This window comes from Simochromis diagramma, unplaced genomic scaffold, assembly GCF_900408965.1.
Source record: "Simochromis diagramma unplaced genomic scaffold, fSimDia1.1 OVJJ01000176.1, whole genome shotgun sequence".
Classification (NCBI taxonomy): Eukaryota; Metazoa; Chordata; class Actinopteri; order Cichliformes; family Cichlidae; genus Simochromis; species Simochromis diagramma.
This window is the reverse complement of record NW_024386892.1, coordinates 3,087,743-3,104,883: the sequence shown is the minus strand read 5'-3', so window position 1 is coordinate 3,104,883 and position 17,141 is coordinate 3,087,743. Positions and strand designations below refer to the sequence as shown.

The 17,141-nt window shown below is 49.6% G+C and overlaps 1 protein-coding gene across 6 annotated transcripts in view; it reads right to left on the bottom strand.

Moving 5' to 3' along the window:
• Positions 1-17,141, bottom strand: part of LOC120734860 (PH and SEC7 domain-containing protein 1-like) — a 48,659-nt gene that overhangs the window by 18,561 nt on the left and 12,957 nt on the right. For 4 of the 6 annotated variants that reach the window (XM_040033914.1, XM_040033918.1, XM_040033913.1 and 1 more), the window contains 6 exons: positions 16,723-16,825; positions 14,505-14,779; positions 14,156-14,427; positions 13,036-13,270; positions 12,700-12,959; positions 3,868-4,038 (listed from right to left, as the gene is read on the bottom strand). In XM_040033914.1, coding sequence (XP_039889848.1) covers positions 3,868-4,038; positions 12,700-12,959; positions 13,036-13,270; positions 14,156-14,427; positions 14,505-14,779; positions 16,723-16,825 — 1,316 coding nt within the window. The remainder of the gene's footprint in view (positions 1-3,867; positions 4,039-12,699; positions 12,960-13,035; positions 13,271-14,155; positions 14,428-14,504; positions 14,780-16,722; positions 16,826-17,141) is intronic. The other 2 variants (XM_040033915.1, XM_040033916.1) reach the window with 2 other exon arrangements.

The window sequence follows — 17,141 nt, the reverse complement described above, 5'->3', positions numbered from 1 at the left end:
GATACACGTCCAGTTTGAAGAGACAGCTTTGAGTGAGAGCCCACCAGGCAAGGCTAGCTAGCCCACTCTGGTCAGCCTGGGTCAGCCTGGGTCAGCCTGGGTCTGCTGAGGCTGCGCTCGCAGCTGGCTCTGCTCGCCGTACCTCACCAACCAGCTCTCCACCTGCCGCAGGTTCTGTTAGAGCGAGGCTCCGCTCACGGAGGAGCTCCAGAACCGAATCGGGACCGCCGGCTGCAGCCCAACATGGAGGAGTCGAGTCGGGAGCAGCCGAATGACATCAGGGACGCCACGACCCGGCACAAGGGAGCCGGGAGCAGCAGCTCGCCAGTGAGGAATCGATCACGGGTGACATCACGCTCTCAGAGGCACCAGAAAATAAAAATGAAGCAACAAACGATCAGCGGATGTTCCAGGACACGGATTTATAGATCGATCATGAAAACGTGGCGTGAAGGCGTGACGATGACTCCGTGAACCTCAGTGTCTTTGTGACCTCACATCTCGCTCACGTGTCACATTTTGAGCATCAGCATGAATACAGCGATTGCTTTCTGTTGCCATGGTTACCCTGCAAACAGGAACTGTTAGCAGCTAATGCGGTGTGACATTTAGCAGGTCACAGAGTGGGAAAAGCTTCCTTTTACATACGTAGGCGGAGACACTGAAGAGGTTATTCCTGAAAAAAGTGATAAATTATGGAAACAGGTGGCGGCGAGCAGCGAGCAGTGGTTTCTGTTTTTATCAGCTTCTTTTTGGGTGTGGAGCGAAAACTCGAGCAGGTACTTGTCTGTTACTCTGGAGATAAAAATACAGAATTCATTCAAACTGAGGAGACGCTCTCCGTCCGCTTTGATAACACCTGATATCCTCCTTCAGTAACATCCAACACACAAACATCCAGTTCAACCAGTCCTCAGTGCAAATGCTCCCAGCCAGCGTCAGCATTTAAACGTGAGAGACGGGGCACATCTAACTGCAAACACGTTAATGCGCCGTGTGCGGCTGTGTTTCCTTCTCCAGCCTGCAGTCTATTTATAACCCGAGTGTTTGCTGCTGCATCGACCAGCCTCTCCTGAAGGATCGATACGGCCTCGTGTGCGCAAACGTCACCGAGCCGAGCAGGAATACTTTTAATTTAACGCACCTATCTGCCGCCGTCGTCGTGGGAATGTGTCCGTTGTCCATCGGCCGTTCTTCGCTCGCAGTTGCTCTTTACATAAACGCACTTTTTAAAACATAAAAAAAACCTCAGGCACGAAGAGGAAATGAAGTCAGAGTTTTGAATGAGAGTCTGAAAGTGGGAAGTGGTCAAACCACCGTGTGGACTACATCTACTTCCCTTAATGAGCTTCCCTTTACTGGACCGGGCGGTCAGCAGGCCTGCAGGCAACTAAAGGTTGTCTCATAACATAATAATTCATTCAGTGATCCATGTAAGTGTGATGGATCAGAAAGCAGCAAAGGCATGTTTGTCAGAGATTACAGAGAAACACGACGACGCCGAGAGCCTCTCCAGAAAGAAAACACACCAAATGCAGCCGAATACAAAGCTGGGACAAACCACAGGAAACACGACTACACGACTACACGACCAGCTACACAACCAGCTACACAACCACAGAAATAAAACAGAAAAACACTTGAAGTGCAATCGAATCTCCTGGAACACGACACATTACAGGAAGAGCTTCTAATATTAAAAACAGAAAAACATACTGAACGTCCAAATAAACACGACATTAAAAACACGTCTCATTCAATAAAGACAAAAGGTCAGAATAAGAAAACGTGACCACACAACACAGCCAGGTACAGAAAGCCCCGCCTGATCCCTGCAACACGATAACCAGAAGCACACGAGTCAAAACCAAAACCAGACGTGGGCCAGAAAACAGAAAAGACAATAAAACAACCGACACGACGAGGAGAGCGCAGGGCTCCGCCGCGGCAGCTCGCTGCGCCGCGGCAGCTCGCTGCGCCGGATCACTGCAACATGTTTTATTTTTCCTACAGCTTCAGTTTGTTTTGTTTGTGCTGCAGAAAAACAGACATTTACTCTGATTACTCAAACATCATGTAGGAGTACATGATTACAGGGCGCTGCTGTTACAGCCAATGGCAGGACTGCGAGCGCCTCAGACTCAGAGCTGCATCAGTAGTATTTCCTGGTGAACGGAGGGAATGTGAGTCCGGATGTTTCTGTCGGCGAGTCCCTCCCACACTCGCCGATGCAGCCCATTCATCCCGGACAGAAATAACCAGCGGCCGGGGAACCTCGCTCAACAGGACGCCAGGAAATTCTTTCAGTGCATCTCTGAGTGCTCCGCCCACTTCCACCGACCGAGTTCAAGGTCAACGGCAGGCAGACGACGGCCCGCTCTGCCGCCGCCAACACGCTTCACAGAAAGCGCAGCTGCTTTTACAAAAGCCGAGTCTCGAGTCAGCAGGAAGAACACGCTCGGGTTTGTCGTCACGTCTGCTGTGAAGTAACAAACGTCCTCGTTCAGCTACGACGGCTCATCGTTACTGACGCACATCAGCCTGCATCCAGCAGCCTCAACTCGTCGATGACCGCAATGTGTCATCAGTTCACGTTCATTTTGAGAGAAAAGCGTTTGAACGCCTGCGTTTAATTAAAAATGGCCGAAGGTTTGATTACACTGATGAGTAGGGATGGGTACTGATAAGATTTTCACGATTCCATTTTCGATTCTTTATCGATTCTTTTTAAAAAAGGAGAACACTAAGGTCGATTAACTTAGAACTTTGTTTTATATCTTCTCTTGTCCCTGCCTACAATTAAACACATTCACTTACTGAAAATCATCTGCTGTGGCAAACGGGTGCAAGCCTTTGACCACAAACTCAGTCTCTGCTCGGTGACATTCGTCTATCCCGGCCTGAAAGGAGACGCTACCGGCAGACTGCAGCGAGAACTGCCAGCATCTGAGCCAGACTCTGTCTCATCATGGTCACTAAATGCACAGTAATGGCAGGTTTGTAATAAGGCAGATCGCGCTAACATAATATGCACTGTTAGTTGATTATTTACCTGCCGCATTAACGGGAGAGGACGTGCAAACGTTACCGCTGCTGCTGGGTTGAGATTCAGATTTTGCATATTCGTAGTGTTTCCTCCCTTAAATGAAATATCTACTTTGCAAGTATTGCAAGTTGCCCTGTTTTCATCTGTTCTCGTAAAGTATAACCAAACTTTTGAGCGTTTGAGCCGCCGTGTTTCCTGCCAGGTAAATGACGCTCCGCAACGTGGTGACGTCATTCGGGGCGACTGGAATCGATAAGGGAATCGTTTGCAAACATGGCAAACAATTCCAAGGAACTGAAACAGTGGGAACCGGTTCTCAACAAGAACCGGGTGTCGATACCCATCCCTACTGATGATGTCAGAGTTGATGTTATTTTATTGCTGATGCTTCTTAAACTCAGTGTGACTGATCCATCCTGTGACTGTCACAGCAGTATTACATGATTATCATGATACTGTAATAGTTATGGATTCAAAATGTACTCTCCTTTATTTTTATTAACACATCATTAAAGTTTTAGCTTTAATAACTAGAGCATCAGGTGCACAGCACTCGGTGTTTCTGTTAAACATGTTTCACAAATGACAGACTGGACCTGTAAATCAGAACCGTGAGTCCTCTCTAATGGAAAAGCAGCAGCTCTGATAATAACTGTTATTAATTTGTGATGCTGTAAAGCTTTCACCTAAAGCACAGAGCAGCTGTTTCTCTGTGTTGTCCTGTTCTCTAATAAATGATGAATTTACTGAACTAAACATCAGAGAGAAGAACTACAGCAGGAAGGGGGATATTGAAAACTTTGAGAGTAAATGTAAATGACCTCCTGTGACGTGCAGATTCTCTGTTTCCATACCAGGTGGAGATGGATGACAGCATTAGGATGCACGCCCAGATCCTTGTTGTTGAAAACGTCCATTTCCATTTTTCATCAGGCCCAATCTGGACACCTGGCGCTCCCCCCATCTGAGCTGAGACTGGTTTGATCCACCAGCTGAGACAGAGAGGCTTAGAACAATGAGTCACCGAGCAGCAGAGCGAAAAAACAAGACAGAAAGCTCGAAAACGAAAGGCCGGACGGGAGGAAAGCAGGAATGCAGAGAAAGGCAGAAACGCTGTTATTTTCCAGGGCGTGTCAGTCAGACTCACACCACAACAACCAAACCACAAACAGGCGCTGAGTGACAGCCAGCCGACGCGAACATGAGGCTCTCGGAGCCCAGGTTTAAAGAGTCAGCCTGCTGTTAATCAGTGTTTGTGTTCATGTCAACAAAGCCCACATGCAGACCCCAAAGCAGCGCCGATGGAAAGCGTCTACAAACAGCTCACAGACCGACGGGTTCACAGTTCAGAATGACGCACGTTTACGGTCCTCAAAATGTTTCTGAGCGCATCATATGATTACTCGTTAAAAAGGAGACTGCAGTCCCTCTAGTGTCCAGCAGAGGCAGCAGTGAGTCAGTCCCCACAGACAAACACGTTTACAGTCTGATACGCAAACTGCTCGTCTCTGTAGTAACAACGGCCCAGCGAGTTTGCACCATCAGGGGCGTGGCCTCTTTGACTGACAGGCAGCTGTAGCTGTTAGCTGTGTGCTAGCTTCACCTGAACTGGACCTCTGCATTGTGTTTATGCTGTTGGAGCTTTTTTAATGACATCATGTGACCAATAATATGGCTGCTGTGAGGCTACTGTACAGACTGTGTGAGGAGGCGGAGCTTCAGTTGGGCTGCACAGTGAAATTTGATTTGGATGTTACTGATTAGCAGATATCTGTGTCTGAGCGATGCTAACATGCAGCCAATAGCTTAGCCTCGCGTCCAGACGTGGTCATCAAACCCGTCCAGATTTAGTGATCCGGTTTGGAAACACTGCCATGGCAACATGTGCCAGACTTTATCCTCAATCAGTCTGAAACAAACCCAAACGTCGTCCTGTAACCCGAGGACGATGAGACACCTCAGTGAAAGCGTGAGGCTTTCCTCAGACGGAGGTAAAAACAGCTCAGCTGTCACATGTTCCGCTCAGGCCTCACCACGAATCCAGCGCTTGATCTATAATGGATGCTCAGCTGGAAAGTTAAAACAGCAAACTTCCTGCAAACTCCAGAGGAGATCCTCTGCCTGCAGGGACTTTTATTCAGCAGGAACGTCTGGACCCAGTAAAAATCGCAGGAAGGTTCATTATGGAGTCTGTTTGAAGCGATGCGGAGCGAAGCCTCAGAGCAGAGCCGAGTTCCTGCTGAGTCAGATCACACAGTTTAACAGGAAAACCGAAGCAAGCCCAGAAACACGCGACGAACTCCTCCATCAGCAGCCTGAGAGGTAAACCTGAGGCTCACGTCAGGCTGTTAAAGGAGTGAAGGTCACGCCCTCACGAATTCAAACCCAGGCTGTGAAGACTGGACCAAAGGCACTCACAGCATCGGGAAGGGACTCCTAAAAAGATGTGTTGCAGGAAAAGCCTCAGTGTCCTACATAGTTCACACAAAACACTGAGAAGCTGCACGAGCTGCAAGTTAATATTTGTGACTGAAACCAACATCTGAGGAATGAGAGCTTTACTAGAGAAAAATAAACCTTCGAGCGCTCCGAGTGACTTTTAATGTGAACGTTTAGGTTTCTTTGATTGAAGGAAAACTTTGTAAAGTCCAAGGACGGTCTGCCTTTAACCTGCACACACAAGCGGCAGAGTGGGCCGCAGTTTGCAAAGCTTTCATATATCAGACTGGCTGATGGTCAGTGCGTGCAGCACATCAAACAAGCACCGGTTTGTTTTGGTTCCATAATGTGAAGTTTCTAAAACCACACTGTGTCAAATCCACACCAGCTTTAGTGTTTTTAGGGTTTTAACATCCAGGTTAAAATAGATGTGAAAACACATTTTAGTGAAACACGAATAAAAACTGAACGTACGGTGCACGAGAGCCTGAGTCCGTGTTAGAAATGTCCTGAAGTCCTTAAAGCGACTCAGCTGACTGGTTTTAATTTCTCTGAGGACTTTGTCTTCCAACCATCACGATGATGCGTCGCATATCAAACACACCCCTTTGCTTCTCAGCCGTGTGTCCCCGTCGCCAACAGCTCACTCGCTCTTTAGTTCAGTTCAGCAACAAGGACCGAGGTGCCACAGCCCGGACGTGCCCCAAAACCCCGCCCACCACAGCGTCCGACCATCAGGACATCCAAGGCGCCATCTTTGGTGGTGACCGCTGCTCACTGTCGGTTCAGCTCCAGCCGGGACGGCACACAGAAAGTTTCAGTCAATAAAATAAATGTGGGAATGAAAGGATTCTTCTCCTGCTGGGCCAAAAACAGTCCGTCCACAGGTGACTCGAGCTCAGAGATCAAAGCTTCGTCTGTCACGTCAGCTGAACCAAACTGACGGACGACAGCGCGCCATAAAGCAAATCCCAACGCAACACTGTAGCTAAACAGTCGTTTTACTTGTAACTGAATGTAAAGCTCCAGCCTGACCTGCAGTTACCGGGCAGGTTTCCTAAGAGCGCCTCCTGCTGGGCTGGCTGGTACCAGCAGCTGTACTGTAAACTCGGTACGTGACGCCCGAGTCCCGCACCGCCTCTTTTTTATTTATATGTGAAATCTCCTGTGAATCAAACAAACAGCCCACATTATGAAAGAACTGAATCAGAACGAGTGAAAATACAGAGGAAGGCGTGCTGCACGGTAACGGCTGAGCAGAGGTTAAAACTGGCGGGCGGACGGCACGCGTCTCCTCCCAGCCTCCTTCCTCTCCTCGTGTACCCTGACACACAGCAACGACTGACAAACACTGCGGCGGAGAGCGCGCGGCGTCGGCGTGGGGACGTTTCACAGAGTTGCATCAGTGGAACAAAAAAAACCGAACAGGCTGAAGTCCTGGGAGACGGCGACAGGACTGAGGGGCGTCTAAACAGCAGGCCAGCCCAGATCCCTCTCTGCACAACCGCACAAGTTCAGATTCATGAAAGTCATCAACAGCCTTTACAATGTCAGACTGAGCTTACCCTCAGTGAACATTTTTAACAGGCCGCTGTTGGTTTTACAGATAAACTGCAGCTCACGACGTCTTTGAAACAACTTCCACTCATGAAAACAGTTAACCAATCACAACAAGACCCAAGACTCAGCTGATTCTCGTTCACTTTTTTTCTGTAGCTCAAATCACAACAGCAGTCACCTCAAGGTGCTTTATACAGTGAGGTAAAGACCTGCAATAACAGACTATCAGCACACATTTGGTGACAGCAGGAAGGAAAAACTGACAGGAAGAACCAGGCTCAGGGAGGGCGTAACTCTACAGTGGTATCCATTTCTGCAGCGCTGCCGGTGTTTTCGTTTACGACACTAGAACAAATCTGTGTTTATGTGAAAGACGGGTGATATGAAGGATTCTGGTAGACGCACGCTAGCAGCCACAGACTGTATGGGAGCATCGCTCAGACACGGACGTCTGCGAATTAGCAACATCCAAATCAAATCCTCACATCTCACTGTGCACTCCGCAAACACCGTCCAGCTCAGGTGAAGCTAGCAGACACCTAGCAGCTCAAAGAGGCCACGCCCCTAATAATGCGAGCCATTGTTATCTACAGAGCCAATAACAGTTCGTGTACCAGTTTTAACATGTGAGTCCGTGGGGACTGACTCGCTGCTGCCCCTGCTGGACGGTAAAGGAACTGCAGGGTTTGGCTAAACCATCTGCACGCACTGGTTTTAAACCTCAGCATCACTCAAAAACAGCCGGAGACCAATCACACACCAGAACAGGTCATCTCTTTGACCTTATGCTGTGGTGTTGTTTCCTGCTGACAACATTTAACTTTAACAAATTAATAAATAATCAATTTAAAGGGATAAATTCCCCGCTGACATATTTACAGATCAATGACATCACTGATCTCATGTTTCAGACACAGGAAGCTTTAACCTCACCTGTACACAGCCGGGTAGGGCGAGGCATACATGTACCTGTCCTCCAGAGCCCCGCCCCCCCAGCACAGGATGTATCTCGCCATTATGACACGGCCCCGCCCACTCTCACACAGAGCCTGTGAGAGAGCAGCCGTCGATCAAACAACATCCACATCGACGCCTCCGAACCACGCCGAGCTGTTGTCGAGGGAAACGGAGCGACGTCACCCACACGTTAATCTGATGACATCATTAAGCTATGACATCATCTGCTCCCAGTTCTCCCCTTCATTCGGCGCCTCGGTAAGGAAATCCTCCAGCAGCAGCGCCTCCACTCTGATCCGTCTGCTTCCAGTCCTCCTCTTCTTTCTTCCACACTTTTGAAACCTCGGCGCGGCTCCTCTTCACAACTTTCCCTCTTTCTCCTCTCCGCTGGCCCGTCTCCTCGTCCTGCCCCTCTCGTCCATCAGCTGGCTTATTTTCCAGCACTGAGGGGAAGGAGGTATGCGCTTCCTCCCCCGTTTGACCCAGGACGCCCCTCCTCCTCCTCGGCTCCTCGCCCTCCCCCCTCTGTCCTCTCCTTCCCCTCTTCCTCTCTTTGTCTCGTCTCACCATCCTGGAAGTTTTCAGCGGCTCGATAAACTTCAGCCTCATCGAGGCGCCGCATGAACGTGACTGAAAGCTTAAGGAGAAACTTGGAACATGAGGATTTCAGCTGAGCGCGAGCAGCAACTTGTCTTTAATGTTCACATGAATAAGATAAATTCAGAATTTACTCATTAAACTGAACTTAGTTCAGCATTTATATACACACATACAGGGGTACAGTGTGTGTGTCACTCATGCAGAGCTCGGCGGGGCGGGGCCAGAAGCTACACGTCGTCCAAACGCTGCTCACACATCTTCAATATCAGCCACGACTCTGTAACCATCACTCGTCTGCACCACGTCAGCCTCGCTTCAACTAAAGTGCGTTTTATTCACAACGTCACAGAAACACGACTACACTGCACACAAACCGAAACAGCGACGGCTCTGATTGGTGGATTTAAACAGCAGGTCACACTGTGAGGCTACATCTATGCACAGCCTGCTGCTGCGCTCGACCCACATCACATCTTTAAACCTTCCAGCTGAAAGTTGATCGTAGAGTCGTTGAAAAGAGCGTGCAGCCGCCGCTCTACACCACGGTTATCAGAATCCATCTGAAGACACACAACTCAGAGTATTTACAGCCGCACACGAATGTGTTTCAGCTCACAGTAACAGCAAGGGACGTACGCTTCAGCTCCACGGCAGAAGCATCACCACGAACCGAGGGGAAGCAGGTCAGAGGTCAAAGGCCGGAACACACAAACAACAGATGGAAAACATCCACATGAATGACATCGAGGAGGAGGAGGAGGAGGCGGAGGAGGAGGCAGAGGAGGAGGCTTTACTGAAAACATTTCAGACTGTTTCTAGTTTTCAGACAGGAGTGGGAGGTCTTTACTTCCACCCTTCCTGAATCCATCTGGAATTTCCATCTATAGGCTGATAAAACTGTGTGTGTGTGTGTGTGTGTGTGTGTGTGTGTGTGTGTGTGTGTGTGTGTGTGTGTGTGTGTGTGTGTGTGTGTGTGTGTGTGTGTGTGTGTGTGTTTTTACACCTATCCCTGTGAGGACAGACCTCCCACATGAGGCTGTTTGAAGCTGCAGATTAGGATTAGATTTATGGCGGGGGGCAGGGGGGCGGGGGCTGTAGTGCTGGAATGCATCATGTCCTCTTAGGATACGATGCAGAGGTCCTTCGCGCATGTGAGCGTGAAGGCGCCTGGACTCTGTGAGCGGGGACAAGGATACGAAGCTTCGGCTGTGATCCTGTTTTCACGTCCAAGTCTGAATTCCTCGCTCGCTGCAGCGCGATGTGAGTTTCTGCTAAGAACAATAAAGTTTTTGACTGCGTCTGAATTCGTCCACACCCAGCAGAAGCCGTGGCGCGAGGCCAAGAAGGAAAACGGCGAGCTCCTCCAGCTCGTGCTGGGAAAGCTCCCAGCAGCAGGCCGGCTGTTTCCATTTCACTCCTCAGATGTTTGAACGTGTTCGTGTGCAGAGCGACGTTTCAACAACACGAAAGCAAGAAAACGTGCGAATTCTTCCACTGAAGCCAACAACGGGCGGGAGCGAGCTACCCCAGAATTTAAATCCATATTCTGCTCATTTCCACCTGAATGCTGTTATCCTGCACTCCGCTGGAGCCCGAGCAGGAATACAAACGCTCCAGGTCGTAATCCTTCAGGAGCCGAGCTGCACGCGGGCAGATTAGCTCAACTAATCTGGAGAAAAATAGAACTAACGGTTCAATTTAACAGCCAACACAAACAGCAACTACAAATGACGCTTAGTCAAAATAAACTGAGCAAGAAATGAAATGTTTTATCATTTGTTAAAAAGTAAAATGAGTGGTTCAAGCAGCCCAAAGCAGGTGAACGTCTGAAACTGTGAAGATCTGCAAGAAATCTGCAAAATTAGAGTGAGCTGCAACGATGCGGGTACGGACACGGCAACAGTCAAATGTTGTATTTTGGTAAGTTGTAATTAAAGCAAACATGATGGTAACATGTGATGTTTAAGGTCAGGAGGAAGCAGATGATTGGCTGCAGAGAGAGGAAGTGTGGTACTGCATGAGGAAGTACGTGAGGGTGGTGCAGGACACGAGGACCGAGGTGTGGAGCAGGAGTGACAGGTGGGGGTGGGATTACTGCTCTGAGCTCCTTCCTGTCTGCAGCGCTGACGAACAGACTGACAGGTGACGTCAGGCAGGAGTCTGCAGACAACACTGCGATCTGCAGCGAGAGCAGGCGGAGGAGAGCCTGGAGAGGTGGAGGCGTGCTCTGGAGAGAAGATGAAGGAAAGTCGGTGGAAGCGAGACAAAGAGAGAACGAGAAGGTTTAAAGATGAAGATGTTCAGATGTTCAGACCGCTCAGAGCCACAGAGGCTGAGACGGTCTGAGCATGTGCAAAGGAGGGAGGAGGGGGGAGAAGATGGAGCAGTGAAGGAGGCCGCGCAGAGGGGCGGTGTAACAGAGGAGCATGCTGGGACAGGAGGAGGTGGAGGCAGGTGATGCTGGTCTAATCAAATCTGTTTGTTTTTGCTTTATTAATCATCCTGAGAAACAAATGAAACATCAGCTGTCAGGATGAGTTTAATGCATCAAGTGCTAAACTGGTTTAGAGGGATGCACTGCTGCAACACAATGGATGCAGCGGGACACGCTTCAGCTGACCACACTCCATCAGCTGATGGGACCCGCGTCATGTGACCGCGGTGGTTTGGTTTAAAGGAAAGTAACCGTATAAAGCTGGAAGTGGAACACGAGAGGATGTGCAACCAAAACCGCTCAGCAAGCATCAAATACGCCATCTTTGTTCTCCACGCAGAGCACAGAGCAAAGGAGAGCGCCGTGGAAACGTGTCGCTCATCGTCCTGTGGGAGCAGCCTGCGGTCAGCCTGCGACTCAGTCGGGTCGAGCTGTGCGTGTTGCATGCTGCATGGACAGAAGTTCAACCATCACCTCTGCAGGCAGCAGCAACCAGAGGAAAAGCAGCTGCAGCGCTGAGTCGAGCCGCTGCTGTCAGGTGACCTGAGCAATCACGCCACACGTTATCCTTTAATGATATCACAAAATAGCCACTGACTTCCTGTTTCTTTGTTGCTATCGAGCTGTGAGCTCGCTCTGCAGCGAGCTTTATCGAGAGGATGATTTTTCAGCTGATTTAGCATGATCTCAGGACGGTGGTGCGTGAGACGTTTGGGATTTTGTTTATTTAATGAAACATTTGATGTCCCTCATGTTTGGTGATATTTACTGTCTCTGTCTCGATGCAGTAGCGCCACACAAAAACACTACACGCAGCTCTGCACACAGTAGTCTACGCGTCGTAGCGCTTTACTGTCAGCAGGGGGCAGCGTCTCAAACAGACTGGTGGCAGGACGGAGAACGAGTATTTCTTATTTTGTGACCTCGTACGTCTGACTGTGAAAATTCATATAAAACAAACTGAAAGTTAAGAAATTTAATGCAAAAAGCCTGAAAAGTGTTTCCAGCTGCTCAGATGGCTGTTACACGACTTTAAAATGACGGTTTCATGATGTTTGTACGAAGCTGGGCCGAGGTTCAACACAGAAACACGAGCCGCCAATAACACAAATCGACTATTTCTCAACAACCACGACTCGTCCATCAAACTTAAATTCATAGTTTAGTTCAGCTCACCTCGTGCATCATTAAGTGAAGTGCGTGAGGTGAACGAGGCTGAAAGCTGCTGCTGGTTTTTTAGGCTTTTAATTTGAGGATTAACTGGAGGAAAATAAAACGAGGTTAAAAACAGCTGCAGAGCCAGAGGGTTAAAAAAAGAAACGGAAAAATGTCCCGACTCAGCAAAACGCCAAACAGCCGAGCAAATGTCTGCACTCTCCATCTGTATGACACACACACACACACACACACACACACACACACACACACACACACACACACACAGAGCTGTGCTGCCACCTTGTGGCTGATCTGAGTCCCTGCAGCAGTTTTCAGCTCTCATCACTTTAATCTGCAGATCACGTTTGCACAGCATCCAGAAAGTGCTACAACACACATACACACACACACACACACACACACACACACACACACACGTTGACACTAACCAGGAGCTCGTCTCCTCGTCTGGTCGGCCGCAGAACGAGCGAGCGCTCCGACTCACCTGATGCTGCTGTGGAGCGCTGGTGTCGAGCTCGCCTTCCTGAAGCCGTCTTTGAGGATGGAGCGACGCCACGACTCTCTCTCCGACTTGGACCTGACCGGAGGGCCGCCGTCGTCCTTGGAGCCTCCTCGGAGCCCCGCCCCCGAGGCGCTGAGTGCAAGTTCGGAGCGAGACGTTTCAGAGGCGGCGGACGGGTCCGGACGGGCCAGCGGGGCGAAGCTGAGCTCGATAATCTGCTTGGCGCTCTCGCAGATCTGACTCTGAACACACAGACGAGACAGCGTTACGTCCTGCTGCGCACAGGAACCCGCGACCCGCCTCCTTTCTGCGTCCTACCTGGATCTCTGGCGTGAGGGTGGGGAGGTCGAAGGTGAATACGGACGTGGATCCCGAGGTCAGCAGGTCCACGCTGTCCAGGCTGCTGTACGACGTGCCCTTGGCCCGGTGGGACTCCATGATGCTCTCGAAGTGGCGGCTGAAGGAGTCCAGGTTGCTGTCGGAGGGTCGGCGGGGGCTGCCGATGGAGATCGGAGACTTGAGGCCCCCGTGGCTGTCGGAGGACTCGGGCGACCTGAGGAAGAAGAGTTAAACCGTGTTAAAGCCTGACTGCGTGTTTAATCCTGGCTTTCAGACGCTCACGCCGAGTCTCCTCATCAGACCAAACTGGGATCAAAGAAAAGTTTAAAAAGCCGAGCGGGAGGAATCTGACTCCAAAGAGGAGGAAAAGCCTGCACACGGCCTCTCAGTTTACACGCATGTGCATTAAAGAGGATGAAAGAAGCAGGAGAGACGACTGCCTCCTACACAGGCAGCCCTTCTTCCTCAGCTGCAGCTCTGAATATAAAGCAGGGGGGTCAAATAGACGGCCTGCGGGCCAGAAACGGCCCACTGCGTGACATTTTAAAACGTGGCCTGTCATAGGCCAGAAAAGTAAGATACAGGAAGTCAGGACTTTACTGTTATGTTTAATCTGACAGGAGAAAAGCTTCTTCCAGGATTTACAGCTGAACACAACTTTTGTGGTTGTCAGATAATAAATCCTTCATTTCTGTGTAGCAGCGTCTCGTGTGACTATTCACGCAGGCAGGGCGGAGCTTTGAACACGAGCAGAAACCCTGATGAAAGTCGTAGTTTATAAAGTTTATAACGCAGCCAATAAACAGAAAACGTGCATATTTGAACAGGTAACTACAGCCGTGTGCAGAGCCGACTCAGGCAAACAGACAGCAGACTGGAGTAAAAGCGATGCAGCGGCTGCAGAAGAGAGAAAAGCAGAGTTCAGTAAAGCTTCGAGGGTTTGTGGTGTAAATGAGCTCCATGCAAACAAGCCTGAAAACAACAATCTGAGCTTACATCGCCAAGTCTTTGAGTAATCAGTTACTCTAACAGCTCGACTATGAAACAAGCTGCTTCACTAAAGCTCACCCCCCCGCAGCCCCTTTCCTCGCCCTCTCACCCCTTCAGCAGCAGGCTGAGCACCTCCTCCTCCTCCTTCATGGCTTTCTGTCTCTGTCGGTCTCCCTGCATCCTGACGCTGGCCCAGCTCACCACTCCTCCTTCTTCCTCATCTTCCTCGTCTTCCTCCTCCTCCTCCCCATCAACCTCCTTTCTTCCACCTGGGCGAGATTTTGGGGAGGGGTCAGCGGGGTTAAAATTGGAGTTTCCGAGGACACTGCGGTTACTCCCGAAGGCCGAGTCCGCCTCCTCGGCTGCCTCCGCCCGCATTACCTACACCATACGAGAGATGATGATAACGTACTTTAAAAGGAACCAGGTGAGATGCAAACAGGTGGAGGCGCACGCACCTCGTCCAGGTCGGTCTCACGGTAGCAGCGCAGAGGCACGGCGTCCAGGTCCGTCTCCGAGTATTTGAGGGTTCGCCGGATGATGCCAGTCTTGGGGGAGGAGCCTCGAGGGTCGGCGGTCACCAGTTCCACCTCGATCTGCTGGACCTCGTGATGAGACAGCTTTTGTCCCTCAGTTTCCCGCCCCCTCCTCTGATTGGCTGGTTTCAGATGGAGGGAAGAGGGTGGGGTGGGACTGGGCGAGCTGCTGGTCGGAGGCGTCGTGGACGGAGCGTCTACGGGAGGAAAAAGCAGATGTTCATAACGCCAAGTGTCAAAGAGCACAAAACAGGTCCTACGAAGTGTTGAAGCTAAACTCTGAATGGTCCCCAGTTTTCTGTTATTTTTATCCAATTCTAGTTTATTACCAAATCTTAGAGGCAACTTCAAGGTGTTCAGATTGCAAAGTACTGACCTGCAATAACACAGAGAAACCCCAACAATCAACAACGCCATGTGAGCAAACACTTAGCGACAGCGGGAAGGAAAAACGGCGTTTTAACTGGATGTAACCTCAGAACGAGGTTCTGTATCCGGTCGTCCTTTGCTCACCTCAACCCGGTTACAGGATACAGACATGCTGTTTAAAAGAGGCAGAGATCTGGTTGGAGATTGGCCTGTAATTAGCTAAGACTGCTGGGTCCAGAGATGCTTTTTGAGTAAAGGTGTAACTGCAGCCAGCTTGAAGGCCTGTGGTACATAGCTGATTATTAGAGATAGGCTGATATTTAAGGCTGAAGCATTAATTAATGGCAGGACGTCTGTGAGCAGTCTTGTAGGAATGGGGTCTAAAAGACACGTTGATGGTTTGGAGGAAGTAATTATTGAAGTTAACTCCAGAGTAAATATCAGTAGTGTTAAAAGTAGCTGTTCCTAATGATACGCCTGTTGGATGGCTGTAATGGTTAAAAAACCCAGGGTTGCTCCTGCGCTCCTCGATCGGGGATGAAGGATAAGCTGTTTGAGTCCAGCAGATATCCTGGTGAAACTTTGATGGATCATGGTGTGAATAAAGTTTAACACAGAGGAACCAGCACTAAAACCCTGGATTTGGACCCGTTTCTGATATTTCACTACAGAAACGTACGAGTGCAAACAAATTAGATCAGTTTATACACAGAAGGACTCCAGATAAGCTGTGTTCCATGTTGAGACTTGACTTTATCAATATCAATATCAAACTGTCTACAACGACCTGTTGGACAAACAGGACAGAAGACCTCTGAGCTCAGAGTTACACCGACACGATCGGAGCTGCAGCTCAGAGCACGCCAGCGCAAACTTTAAGACTCGGTTCTGTGTCGTTTAGGGCTGACGCCCAGTTTTAAGTGAGAACGTACAGAACAGGAAGCGGTGATGTGTAGCAGCACCTGTGAGCACAGTTGTACTCTCTGTAAAACCCCTCTGAGCTTACGTTAAGCTGCAGCTTCGGCTAATTGGCTTAGAAGACGCTGGGAACTCCGGGAGCTCCGTGTTTACTCCACAGCAGCAGAGAAAAGACAGAACGGCCCTTTAACCTGCTGCAAACAGACTCCGGGTCAACAGCACACTGTTGCTGCTGCACCACTACGAGCAGTCCCAGCATCGCTGCTGTCAGACGGTTGGAAGAACACAAAGCCTGTAAGGTCGTATGTTAAATTATATATGCTGTAACATTTACAGTGTGATGCCAGAAACACACACCTGCTGCACACGTCTGCGCTTCATAAACAGTCATTAGTAAAGAGCCGCCATCAACACTGGTATTTACCTGCAGACGCCCCGCCTGCTTCAGAAAGCCCACCAACACCGTCACTCAGCAGGTGACCTCCAACAACACTACTGTTTTAACCCGTCCAGGTGTCAGTGCTCATGCTCCCACCTGTTTAATATTCCAGTTTACACTCTGAGAAACTGAGACATGAAATTAGCTGACTGAGTGAATTATTGAAATCTAAGAATGCACTGGTGGAGCGTCGTGTGTCGTCCTACGACTGGACGCAATAAAATAAATCTGACATTTACAGATGTTAGAGTTTATAATAATGTGTGTCTGCTGACATAAACACGTCCATACTGAGAAACACAAGGTCTGGACCCAACATGGACGGAAGCGGCTTCTTTCTGATAGAGTTTATGCGGATTTGGTCCACGGTGTAGGACCTGAGGTCAAAGGTCATGTAGGAACTGCCTACCGCACCTTTACTGCAGCGGCTCTTCTGGCTTCCGAACAGGAACTCCCACTTGGCCTGGGCGATCTTCTGCGACCTGGAGGACAGAGCTGTTGCTGATCCGACGTCTGACTGAAACGGACAGGAAGTAGCATGTTTACATGTGTTTATAAACACGGGAAGGAAGCAGCGGTGCGTTGGATACGTGCCGTTCGCTGACACATTAAAGAGAAGCAGAGTTTGAGCTGGTGCAGAAGCTTTTGTGCTTTAATTGCTGTGACAGTCTAAAGCAAAAATCATCATTATGTAAACGTTAGGCCGGTCCTGTTTCAGCACAGCGGGAGGAAGCGTGCGCGACGGAAACAAAGACAAGTCGCTGAATCAAAGTGAAAGCTGCAGTTTTACTTTGCTTTCATTATCGATTTATTGCAGTCGAGGTGAAGATGAC